Raw genomic sequence first — 13,673 nt, 5'->3', positions numbered from 1 at the left:
TATAGATTTCCAGTATAACTGGATTTAAACCAACCGGTCAGACTCTATTAGCATGATTAATAATTTGTTCAGTTCTGGATCTATCTTATAAAATCAATTCATGATTGGTTCAGGACTGATACACCTGTCCCAAACTAGACCCAAGCCATTGACAGTTCTAAAGTCATTATCTTAATTGTCTACCAATCTCCTCCATGAATTGTATGTTTCTCCTCTACTTCAAGATAGAGGTGTCATCTGATGATGTAAATCAAGTTTGAGATGAATGAAATTTGCCTTAAAGTCCTCTATGAAGAAAAATCTAAGCATATTTGAAGAAACCAGTGCTCAACCATTAATTAAATCAATATGCCAACTACACTAAAACCTAAATTTCTTACTAATCCGATTTTTTTTTTTTTTTGTGAGAAAAAATGATCTGTTTGATGCATAAAGTCATAAAATCAAGCTTTAGCCTTTACTGTGTTTTTGTGCTCAGTGGATCTCCTGTAAGGAGATCTACTTTTTCCATCTTTTCTGGTAATCTTTCTATGGTTTAGCTTAAAAATGTTTTTTTTTCCTTTTTTTTTTTAATTATTTCCACCCATTGTTTCAAGAAAACTAAGTGCACTCAAGGGCTAATTAATGTTTCTCCACTAAATCATATAGAACTATTCATCTAAATTAATGAGCCATGAAGAGAAACAATATTATTTTGTTCCACATACTTCCTCCTCTCTTTGCATAAACAATACTTTAATAAAAAAAAAAGAGGTAGTAGGGTTTACTTCCTTTTAGTTTCTTATTTTTCTTAATTCTATACTAAGATGTTCTATCTTATTTTTTCTACCAAAAAAAAAAGTTTTAAAGTAAACAATCTCAAATGCTGATCAATGTATGATCCATATTTGGTCTGCAGTGAGCATTATAAGCCAACTAGCACTGCCTCAATGAAAAGTGGTGGATGTGACACATTGTTCATTACTTTCATTTTTCTATGGTGGATGGCCATAAAAGACCCCTTTATATGATGGGAGAACTTTTTGATGTTAGATTGAAATCCAGACACCCTTTTCCCTATCTTGTATTGTCAATGTCCCTTCTGCAGCCAAGTTGTGTTTTGAGAGAGGCTTCTCATTAACTCACCACCCTTTTTCTTTTAACCTCAGCTAGCAGACAAACCAGTAATGTTCTATGGCTGAAATGGTTTCAATAAAGCTGAATCTAGGGCAATCTCAAATGTTGGGTGCTGGCTGATTTAATATCCATTTGATCTACATATGAGAATATGACTAATAGGAGGAAAATTTTTTCTTTCTTTTTCTTTTTTATCAACACATATGGACTTTTTTTTTTTCTCACAGTTAGATTTTTGCACTGGCAATACAAACTGCCTCATATTCTAAATACACATGTCACAATATAATAATGCATAGGAGGATGAATGGCTCCATTTTTTCTTCATAGAAGAGGCATAGAATTTTTCATTCTGAAATATTTCAACTATATATATTGTGAGGCAGGAGTAGGAGAAAGAAATTAGAGGAAAATTTTGTGATTTTTCAAACAGATTAGGACCCATGGTGTAATATACCAAAAGAAAAATAAATAAATAAATAATAGAAAAGAGTCTTTATTAGAACACATCCCACCAAACCAAACGGATTATATCAGTTCTGGTTCTATGATTTTGTCCTGATTAATAATTAGATCGTTTCTGATTCTTACTTAATAGAAATCGATTCAAATTCAAATTGATTATTTTTTAATAATATATAAAAAATTCCTAATTTTCTTATAAATTTTATTATATTTTATGTCTAAAATTATAAATTCGACAAATAATATATAAGATAATTTTAGTTAATCAGTTTACTCAGACCTGACCCATTGATAGACCTAGGGAACATATGCATTGAAAAGACAGGTAGACCCATGAACCCTGTTACCTTACTAGGGGGTAATATTGTCTTTCCACGAGGGATGTACCCCATCCATCAAAAACTGAGGGTGTGCCCTGATCAGGCAAGAGCAAAAGCCAAAAGGAGCTGAGCAAGACATTTTGACAAACACATGGATGAAAGGGGGGGGGGGGGTGTTTTAATAGAAACGTGCACACTTTTGTATCCACTTCATTGTGGGTTTGTTTGGCTATTACATCCAAGCAGCTGCATTCATGATTGGTGGCCGTATGGAAGCTACGTAAATGGGAGACAATATCATCACTGCTTCTGATCTGGTGATGACGATTAGTCATTTTGTGGTGCCCCTTTTGTCCACTCCATTCTTCATTTCGTGAAGGAAGCAACCAAGAGACCAGAGCTCCATTTGCACCAGCTTGGGTTGTTTCTGTCCAAAAGAGTCCAAACCAGAGAAGTTTTTTTTTTTTTTTCTCTTTTTTCTTCTGGGCGTGGACAATCGAGTGGCCTTACAATTGGATGATGAGAATTGATGGGCACGTCCGGATTCAACCCATTAAAATGAATTTGGTGGGGGTGGGTGTCCTAACAGCTGAATGGTTCAGATTGCTTTGTCCAAACTAGATGTGAATTCTTTTCTAGGGGTTGTCAATGGAATGGGTCCATTTAAAAGTTTTGATATGCCTGACAAATGCAGCCCAGATTCGAGTGATACGGATTGGTTTGGGTCTATTTGATTCGGTATTTTGGGAAAGGAAAAATTCACAGTATTCTTCAATTTTACTTTTTGAGTTATTTTCTCTATTCTGACTTGGGAAAAAACAGGGGGAAGATTGATTCTTTTTAAAATATTTTTTTAATTTATTTATTTTTTTTAATTGGGTAAATTGCTTAAACTTCTCTTGAAGTTTGAAAATTGCAATCATCTTCTTTGAACTTTATGACATAGTTGTAAGTGGACCCTCTTTGTTAAGAATATTCTGAAAAGAGGGTATGAAATTTCAAAATACCCCCCCCCCCCATGCAGTAACTTTTAACCAAAATGTATATTTCAAATTTTCTCTTTTTCATATGAATCACTAGCCCAGACCCTTCCAATCTTTTTTCTGAAATTGACTTATTTTTAAAATTTGCCCTTTCTATCAGTCACTAAGGTAAAGCTACAACTTTAACTCTACTTTTTTTGTTTGTTTATAAACTTTGTATTGTTTTTTTTTTATTATTATTTTTGTAGAAACCATTCTCAATGGTAATTACATGGGTATTTTGGACATTTTTGTACCTCTTGTCAGAGGATTCTAACAGAGGGGATCTACTTACAATTGTGCAAGAAAATTCAGGGGAAGTGATTGTACTTACGAAATTTTCAGGAAAGTTTCAGAAATTTCAGGAGAGGTTTCAGGAATTTACTTTACCCTTTTTAATTTCATTGTTGCTTTTTTTGCATTCATTAGTATTGGCTGCAGGTTAAATCCAAATTTCAATCAATCACATTAATGTCCTTGTACTCTTCATTTGTTCATATCACACCGGGGGCAAACGGAATTCAATCCTGGTCTTCATTACAACGAGTAGGAGACCTTACCAACTAGATGAATGGCATCTTGCACCTCCATTAGCATTACAACAGGAAAAAATAGATGAAAAATGTCCTTGTGCACATCATGTGATGTATAGACATTTTTAAATGCCCAAATTACCTTTTCCTTATATTCTTCATTTCATATTTAGGTAGAATAACATGGCTAAACCCAATTAAGTGAAATTATCTGCCCTATTTATTGAAAAAAAAAACACCCAGAAGGGTGATTTGAGGGACATTTTCATTACATTTTTTCTAAAGGAATTTTAATAGAGGTACTTATTTGCTTAACCTATTATATTTCAGGGGGGAATTTGGCAAAAATGAAGTTTAGGTAGTAAAATGAAACACCCCAATAGTATAGGGGGTATACAGAGTTTACCCCTTTTATTTCCTTTTAGAAATGAAATCAGAAACATGTGATTGAACTTTTGGTTTGGATTTGATATCATGTTTTAATAAGGAAATAATAATCAGATAGAGATTTTTATTAACTGGATATAATTCTCCTTTTTTTTCATTTTGTTTTTATTTGTAATTTGGACCCAAGTCAGTTTAGATGTGACCTGTGGTTTTGTGTGATCCACATTCTTTTAGTCCTAGTTTGGAAAGACTGCAAACACAAATATATATATATATATGGTATAAATATAAGGTTTAAATATCAGGCTCATTTTGGAAAGCGTATAGATATAAATATATACAGTATAAATACATACAAAATAATATAAAATATAAGGTTTTACATTCTACATATTAATATTTATACTCCTTCCAAACTGGGCCTTAAGCTGCGTTTGGAATCGATGCAAATGGAATATAAATCCTGATTCAGGATAAATTTGCACTCTGGTTCACTTTTGTCTGTATTTGGCAACATTATATTTTTGCATTGACAAATGATAGATCAATTCATATTTACATTGATAATAAGATGTAAAAGTACATCAATAAAAAAGAAGTAAATTTGCATTCAAATGGGCTTTTGATAAAAAAAATAATAAGAAGAAACATATGCTTTATTGGAATTCGTATTTGCATCAATTATAGTTAAAAGTCTGTTTGGTAAGAAGGTAATTTTGTCAATGCAAAACTAACCCAACTTTGCAATTTATATAAACCGTTTTACATTCTAATTTGCATTTACACATATTTGCATCACTTCCAAACGCAGCCTTAGGGATAAAACATGCAAAAGGGGATTAAAAATAATTTCATTGTGAACACACTGAATAATAGCCCGAATTTTCCTTTGAAAATTGAAAATTTTCCATAATTAAACCAACTTTTTCTTTTTGTTTCTTTTCATTTTGTTTTGAGAAAACAATAAAGTTTGAACATGTCATTGTATTTTTGGTTGACACTGTATTTTAAGAACAAGATAAACAAAAACATTCATGCCGAAGAATAATCCTGATCTTATCTTTTTCTTTTCTGTCTTCATGTTAAATTTGGATTGTATGCAAGAGAAAGCAACCAATCTTGCTAATGCTGCATGTGGCATTCCTTAAGAACTTATTTCCATTTTGTAATTAAAAACTCAGTTATTTTCATAGGGGCATTTTAACAATAAAAAGGAGATAAGTCTTAAAATAAGTTTTAAGGCAAGAATGAAATTGGATAATAAATAAGATAAATGTTTTGTCAAGGAAGCATGAAACAACAACGTTTACTTTATAATGTTAGTCCTCACCATAATGGGGTTTCAAGAAGGGTGCACTAGATACAAACACCTAAGCTGATAGTCCAATTTGGATGATCACTCGGTGTCCCTCCAAAAGAGGAGATATGGGATCAAACCCGTATAATTGCAAGCTCTCCATGACAAGATCAGTGGTCACATGCATAGGAGTGGCAACAGGGTGGGTTCGGGGTGGGGATCATCCCTATCCTTAATTCTGAAATTAACCCCCATCCCTGTCCTTGATCCCCACGAGGATCCGAATCCCTGAATTTTTTTAGATAACAGTATTTTTTTGAAAAATAAATTTAGTTAAAATAAATAAAAATTTTAAATTATAAATAATATTTTATATATGCTTTGTTATATATAATATAAATAAAAATTAATAGGAATGCTTGATCGGGGTGGGGACCTTAATCCCCATCCCCGACCTCAATCGGGGATTCCTATTAAACCCTATCCCTGTCCCCACCCCGCCAAAACAATCCCCATCCCTGACCCTATCAGGTCAGGGAAGTTGGGTCCCCGTTAGGGATGGGAAAAAGTGTCATCCCTACGCATGCACTCTCCATGATAAATACCAAAAAATGGCAAACCTAACCTTTGACCATTTTTTTGTGCCACCATTGAATCTCAAACTCGAACCCATATTCCCAAACTTGTTAGTCTTAGGCCATGTTTTGGAATGCTTAAAAACATGTGCTTATTTGGGCCATTAAGAACTTATTGGTATTTGGGAAATAAGCCCGAAATAAGTGCTTATTTTTAAAATAAGGGTGTATTTTTTAAGCCCAAATTTTCAGCTTTGTTTTAAGTGCTTATACAATACCCCTTATAAAATTATCCCTAGTTGAATTTTATGAAAGCACTTTTACAAAAGCACTTTTATAAAAATACTTTTGTAAAAGTGTTTTCGTAAGGGTACTTTCTTAAAAGTGCTTTCGTAAAAGTACTTTTGTAAAAGTATTTTTATAAAAGTGCTTTCATAAAACTACTTTTATAAAAGTACTTTCATAAAAATGCTTTCAAAGGGTATATTTTAAAATTTTGAAAGAAAATGAAAGACAAAATAGTCACAAATGCTTTTCAAAGGGTATATTTTAAAATTTTGAATAAGCACTTATGTTTGTGGCAATTGAATGCCATATGGCTAATAGAATTCATTCTCCTTCATTTTATTTTATTTTATTTTTTTATGCAGATAATGCAATGTTTTCATGTTCAATGCAAGGATGTTCTAAAAATGAATTCTGAATTAGAAGGAAAATTTTGTTACAAGGCAGGTTTTGAGGGGAGGAAGTAAGCAATAAGAATAACTTCAGTGGCTGTCTGTCTAAGCATCTCAACACTCGAACAAAACAGTGATTGATTAGGCCGGTGAGCGGGGTTAAGAAATTAAAGGAGATGGACAGGTCAACAAGTTTGACACGTGTCAAGATTTCATGGAGAAGAAGAAAGAAATTTTGTAGGCAGAAAAAGAAAGGGACGATGGACAGGCTTTCTGTCACATTATGTGTCAGATACATTGAAACTCTTTTGAAACATATATATATATATATATAATGATAACAAGTGTATCCTTGCGGCTCTGTCCCACTATTTTATTCAATTAACACAAACATATGGACGATACGAGAGCAATGACCAAGTCCCATAAGATATCGTCCAAAACTCTTTCTGCGGTGATTTGATTCTTCTCTCGCAACTTTAAATTGCATCCACAACTAATTCATGCCTCAAACAGACATTGACCTCATGTTGGTCATTTTTTTATTGAAGATTAATCACCCACCCTTAGACCTTATTGATATTTAATTTTTGAGGAAAGCGCTGGATTCCTAAAATATGTGGCCTTGATATGGTTGCTTGCGGAGAAGCCAACCGATAATAGAAAAAGAAGGAACTTTGTTTTATCGGGTTCCATGTTTTAAGTATGCCGAGAGGAGACGGTGCAACTTTTTAATCTAAGAGGGGCCGGGGCCCCTCGCGTGAGGTCGTGCCCTTCTTATATCGTCAAAGGTAACATTGAGCTGCTGCTTTCAACTCTGGCTTTCAAGGATTTTCATCCAACACATCTCTTCTAGGATGATTTCCGTGTAAAACCCACATTGCAAAGCAAGATGCCGCTGCATGAAAACCCATTTGGAGCCCTCGCAAATACCTCTAAAAATTTTATTTGGTGAAGATTCTATTAAACAACATAGGTCCTCTGCACGATAGAATTAATATGAAACTACTCTAACTAGCTTTATCCACAACACAGCTTGCCCCAAATACAAAAGCCATCCCAAACAGGAACTAAACTGAGGAATTCTGGATTGAATGTTAAGTTGGGTACCTGAGCTAAGGTTAGAGTTGGGGCTTCAAGTTTCAGCACTTGGCTTGGACTTTGGATTAGGTTGGATAAAAAAAAACTAACTATTATAACTGCTTATCAAACTATTAATCCATCACTCAGATCACCATCCAACAGAAAACAAGCATCTCTCATCTCATTAGCCTTCCAGATGTCATTCATCTACCAACCCAAATTCATGGTTTGACGGGACCCACTTAAAATTATCATCTCACCAGTCCAACACATTAGAGTGAAAAAAGCATATTCAATGTATTTGTTTCCATCCAAACACTCACATCCACCTACAGTGCACATACTTCACTCATCATATTTCTCCCCCAAAACCAAGCCACCAAAGTTAGTGAAAATTAAACAGAAAAAATAAAAAAAAAAGAAACAAATAATTACAAACAACACCTAAAGTCATGTGTGAGGACATTTTTGCCATTTTCTTTTCCTTCTTTTTCTTTTCCAAAATCTAAATAATATCCTGATATCTTCTTAATCTTACCCTCTAAATTAAGCATATCAAAGACACGTGATAAAGTGGGACTAGCACCTGCGAATCAATCGGAGCATTCGGCCCAACCTTCCTCCAGATCGTGCTGCTGAGACCTCTTGATCTTCAGCACCCGAGAGAGCTTCGCCTCGCCGAGTAGGATCAGCTTGGCGGGCACTCCGGATATCTCTTCCAGCCTCTTCAGATTTTGACACGTGGACGCAGATCTGCCCTCGCATAGCTTCAGCGAGAACCAGAGAGAAGCAGCCAGGGAGGCCCGGAAGGGTAATATGGTTAATTTACGTAGACAAATGCCGAAGGCGTGCGAAGCGAGACGGACGGAGCAGATATTCTTCAGCCCCAGTTTTCTGCACCAATTTACGAGAATGCCCTCCGCATTCACGTCGAGGCTTGCCGGAGCTCTCGATCTCGGTACCTTCGTTCTCTTCTTCATCGTTTTCTTCGACGACAAGTCGTCGCCGGAAACCTCCGTAACCGAGCTCAAGCAACCGATCTTGTCCTGCCGCCGTCGATCAAAATCGATCTTCTTGGGTGGTGCAACAGCGCGGGACTCAGAGCTGGAGATACAAGCCGAAGATGACGACGAAGATGAATACTCAGGATCCTCATCGCCCGTTTCCGGTGAACACGACCGGCAAACCGATTGCACGGGCCGGAATCCGACGCCAGAGACGCGTTTCCCGTCGAATCCTTTGCATTTGATGCAAACAGTCCGGCGGACATGCCGAGCAACCAAGAAATTCGCCTCGTGAACCCTGGCATCACAGTTCCAACACAGAAAGGCCGAGTCTGACGAGCAGTAGAGAGAAGCTTCTCCACTACACAACTCGCAGACGCTCTCTTTCATCTCCAAAAGAAACCCTAAGCCCACTTACACGCTGCAGCAAAACCCAAACCCCGAAACCGCCTACCAAGAACGCACCTTCGGACAAGTTTCCCGGCGATCTAGACGGGAAGAGCCGCCGAAATCCGCCAATGATCCGGCCAGAACACGGCGAATTGGAGAAGATCGCGGGAAAACGAGAGGAGAGATTCTAGGGTTCCGCCTGAAATCGAAGTTCCGAATAGAATGGAAAAGGGAGAGAGAGAGGTGAAGAGAAGAGAGGGAGACTTTAAAAGAGTGAGAAGCGAGAAAAGCGGTATTTAGAGAAAACCGGGAGTGGTATTGAGGAGACGGTTTTCGGGAATTTGAGGAAAGAGAAGGACCGCTTCGTTTAGCTATATACGCTCTGCCTCTCCTTATCTTCCGCCTTCCTTGTTCACATAACCTCGTCCCCCTCGAACTGCTCAATTTTATTTCTTTTTCTTCCTTTTTATTTTTCCCAAATCCCAATTTTTAATTAAAAATTTCCTTGCGACGAAATCGCCACGTGTCAACTACTCAATAGATCCTTGGTCAAATTTCGGTATTAGGCGTGGGTGGCCCTACCAAGAGATTTTCAAGATCAAAAGGCGAGGATTGAGCGGATGTCTCTGTGGGTCCACTTGATTGCATGTTTTCCACGCGGCACACGTCAAAGTCTTTAGCTTGCTTCTAGATCTGTGAGCAGCAGGCACGGTCTGCTGCTGTTGCACAATATTTTGATAATTAAAGAAAGAAAGAAATAAGGATAGAGGATTTTATTATTTTTCGGGATGAAAATTTAATTAATTATTGTACGAGAAGTTGGTACCACCAGAAATATCTTCTTCACCAATTGAGTGCGGGGCCCACGGGAATTCGTCCTTGGGAGGCTTTGCAACATTTTAGGAGGACACGTGGCAGAATGCAACCACGTCCCAGTTACGAGACGCGTCACGACAAATCACCAGGAGATCTGCAAAAAGCAATAAATTCACGAAATTGCCACCGAATCCTCTACTATTGAATATTGATTGATGGACATGGTTCATTAAAACTGAACCGCTCTCTCTACTGGCCCCACCCCAACCCCCCTACGTCTTCAGAAGTCAAGATGACGAGAATGCCCTCGTAAAAATGAAGCTATTTCAGATTCGAACCGGACACAAACATTTTAATACAGGTGACATGGCTGGATGGATCTTACCCAATTATTTTTAGGGGATATAAAAAAGACAGAATGGCTTCCAGTTCCAGTTCTAGTTCTAGGGTTTCACTTCACAGTTCGGTTCGATCATTATGCTTTGGGAAATATCCAGTGGCATTATGGTCATTCCGTAGAAGGGTATTTACGTAAAAGCAAGTGTTGCGGTTTTGCTTTAAAAAGGAAAAGCGTGGAGAGAGGGGGTGGGGGAGCAATTGCAATTGTGGTCAATTTCAGTCCAGAAACAGCAAAAGTGGGGGACCTACATGACGTGGCGAAATCGGAGCCGCCCACAGAAAGGGGGGGGAGTGATTAGTTGATTACTTGTGGAGTACACAAAGGGATTAATGGCCACAGATGCCATGTGTGATTGAGGTAATGGAGGGTGGGAATGGGCGGTTGAGGGAGGGCCAGATTGGAAGGCGGTGGTTGTGCGTAGGGAGAGTACTGGCGTAACACGAGGTTGGAGTGAAGTTGGAATGATTTTGTGGGCCCCACGTCCGATTAGATGGGTGGAAGGGAGGAAAAGACGGGACACGGCTCGACTGCTGACTGCTGACTGCTGAGAAGAAGAGGGAGCCACCACCAAGAAGAAATAAAAAAAAAAAAAAAAAGGAAAATGTGTTGCCTTTTCTCTCTCCTCTCTCCTCTCGCTTTCTGGTTTCTCTCTCCTTTGTCCTCAGTCCTCCCTCTCTTTCCGAGCTGCATTGATAGAGGGAGGGGGAGTGAGGGAGTCACGGGAATGGAATTTTTATATTTTTTAAATATAGGGTGAGTGTGGATGCACGTGCGATGGGATGTGTTTGTCAGGTTGTAGCCAATCAGATTCGATGTTTTCTGGAAAGCTTGAGAGAAGAGGACGAGGAGGGGTACAGCAGGGATGGGCATGATGGGTCCCACACTCCCACTTAACCGATGGATGGGATGGATTTTGTTGACTGATGTGATGAAGTGGGTCCATGTTGTAGATTCTCGTAACTGAAAGATTGGGATTGTCAATTGTGATATGATCGCTGAGCAAGGCATTTATTGCCATTAGGAGAAGGGACGGGCCATTGGTTCTTTATTTATCCATCAATTAGGCTGTGTTTGGATTGTGGAATACACATTGGATCATATTAGTGTGAAAGATATCTATATACGTGTGCAAGTATTAATTATATATGATATATGATATTTAGATTTTTTAGATTTAAGTTATCTATTTTTTATTATATAATATAGATAGATGAAAATTAAAGGGTTACAATATCTATATGTTATTAATAATTTGAAATAAAAATGAATTTAGTATACTACTTGAGGCTCAGTTTGAAAGGAGTACAAATACAACTTTGTAGAGTGTAAAACCTTATTGATGTGGTACGATTCGGATACTCTTAGTTGGCTGCTGACTGATTCCTACTTGGCAATGGACGACACCTGAGAGGAAGAAGATGAAGGATTCCAGGGGGATTTGCCCGGCGGGAATACTCCGAAGCTTAAGTTAAAATGCCGGGAGAGAAAGCAAAGAGTGTAAGGAGGCTAAGAGTGTAGGTCGCGCTGGATCACTAAGTTCTCAAGATTAGCTCGAGAGCAAGTAAGTTTTTCAGATCGGATCTCTGATGTTCAAGAGAGAGCTTCCCTTTAACTAGGGAGCTCTTATATAGGCGTTCTTGTCAAATCGGGCGTAACCGCCACTGAGCTTTTGTTGCAGCCATTACCTGCCAGGGCTGTGCAGGTGACGGCTGCAAGGTACTACCCAATTCGGTGAGTGACACATCTTGGAAGGACAAGCACGCCACCATCTGTCGAGAGACGTGGGTGCAGTCTGTTGAATTGGCAGGGACTGCACCGTCAATCCGGAGACGTAGTCTGACAGGTACGGTCTTGTCAGATAGAAGCTTCCTAAAAGCATCGCGTCGCTTAGCCGCGAGCTACCTTGTAGCGAGCTATCCTGTCACGAGCTACTTTGTAGCGAGCTCCTAGGAGTACTTCGAGGTGACCCTTCTCAAGGTTGTCTTTGGGGCAGTTTTCCTGCCTAAGTGTTGGAGCGAGCTGGTTATCCTAGCTCGCGAACTGGGATAGACTTGTTTTGGAGTATTCCCTTTCAGTAGCTCGGGGGACCTCGAGCTCGCGTTGTAGTGAGCTCCCCTTATAGCGAGCTATAACGTAGCGAGTTGTCCTGTAGGCTCGTTACTTAGTCACAGTCAGGCTATGGTGTTGAGTCGTTTGCTCGTGCCGAGTCAGGTCCACGTGTCACTGTCCCAAGGGGTCAGGTCAAATCATCCTCCATCACTTATATTTTGTATTATTTTGTATGTATTTGCACTGTATATATTTGTATTTTTACTCCTTCCAAACTGAGACTAATCAACAAAATGAATTGAAAAGTATTTGCATCAAACTTGATCCTATGACAATTTAAAAAAACACTACATTTAAACCATCATTACTAATAAATACAATATAAATTTTATGGAAAAGTACGAACAGGCCCAATGCAGATTTCTGATTTCCACTGCAAATCTATAAACATTCAAAATATCAACAATCCACACTCTATGCATCAATGCCTACCTGTGAATGCTAGCATCTACCCATAAAATTTTAGACCTACAAATTCTGACCCTGGGCTGAACTATCATCCTCCCCAAATTTTAAGTATATATGAGTATTATATTTAAATTAAATCAAATTGGATTTAATTGGATCTATACATGTGATTCAATGGAAATTTAGAATTCAGTCCACCTCGAATATTTTTATTAGCTTTTGGGTTTTATTTACCAACAACTCCACCTATGATTCAGTACCCCTTGAATTTTGATTCATTCCCCCACCCGTTATTGTACCAACTGTACTAAACTTTATGGATGGACTGAACAATAAAAACTCTTTTGATTCAACTTTAAATGGTTCGATTTTGGACAACCAAATACCGTTTGCGGCCTTATCTCTAGTGGGATATTGACGGGAGCGGAATTAGATTGAAATCATGTTTCCTTTCCAACTTTCTTTATGATAGAATATTTAATCAAAGAGGTCATTTGGTCAGAGGAGTCCACTTGATAGGTTCTGATTTATAGATTTATCATATCAACTAGTTTTCCAAATCATGTGTAAAATCCCATTTCTATATTGAGAATATTGTTTTTAAATTTGATTTTCATCACAAATGGGTGGGATGGGTGATGGAATGCATTAGGATTGATTCGTACCAAATTCTGATTAATGGGATCCCAACTAGAGAGATTATTCCATCAAGGGGTATTAGACAAGGTGACCCCCCCCTCTCACCTTACATTCTTGTTCTATGTGTTGAAGCTCTTCCCCTCAATCTACAGAGGATGAATACAAATGTCAATAGTCCTATTGGGTGTAGGGCTTCAAGAAATGGCCCTTATATCCTAATTCTGCAATTTGTGGATGATAGTTTGATTTTTGTTAAAGCAAATGTTCAAGCTTGTTTGCTGATTAAGAATATAATTGATGATTTTGCTAAAGCTTCGAGTTAGGCTCCAAATTTTACAAAATCTAGTCTTATCTTTTCTAAAGATATCCACCCTAAGCTTCAAAAAATGATGGCAAAGATCCTTTAAATTCCAATTGGCAATAGGAAAGAGT

At 37.8% G+C, this 13,673-nt stretch overlaps 1 protein-coding gene across 1 annotated transcript; it reads right to left on the bottom strand.

Moving 5' to 3' along the window:
• Positions 1-7,747: 7,747 nt before the first annotated feature.
• LOC104609079 (B-box zinc finger protein 32-like) lies at positions 7,748-9,306 on the bottom strand. Its single transcript, XM_010275292.3, has one exon. It carries the CDS (start codon positions 8,867-8,869, stop codon positions 8,069-8,071), a length of 801 nt encoding a protein of 266 aa, XP_010273594.1. The 5' UTR covers positions 8,870-9,306; the 3' UTR covers positions 7,748-8,068.
• Between the last annotated feature and the right edge of the window lie 4,367 nt (positions 9,307-13,673).

The sequence above is a fragment of the Nelumbo nucifera genome, chromosome 8 (genome assembly GCF_055504915.1).
Source record: "Nelumbo nucifera cultivar China Antique chromosome 8, China Antique-T2T, whole genome shotgun sequence".
Classification (NCBI taxonomy): Eukaryota; Viridiplantae; Streptophyta; class Magnoliopsida; order Proteales; family Nelumbonaceae; genus Nelumbo; species Nelumbo nucifera.
Note: the sequence above shows the minus strand (reverse complement) of the source record. Positions and strands in the feature narration are given on the sequence as shown.

What these genes read in the sequence shown, in the direction of transcription:
- LOC104609079 (XM_010275292.3), bottom strand. Translation starts at nt 8,869, where the DNA reads ATGAAAGAGAGCGTCTGCGAGTTGTGTAGTGGAGAAGCTTCTCTCTAC.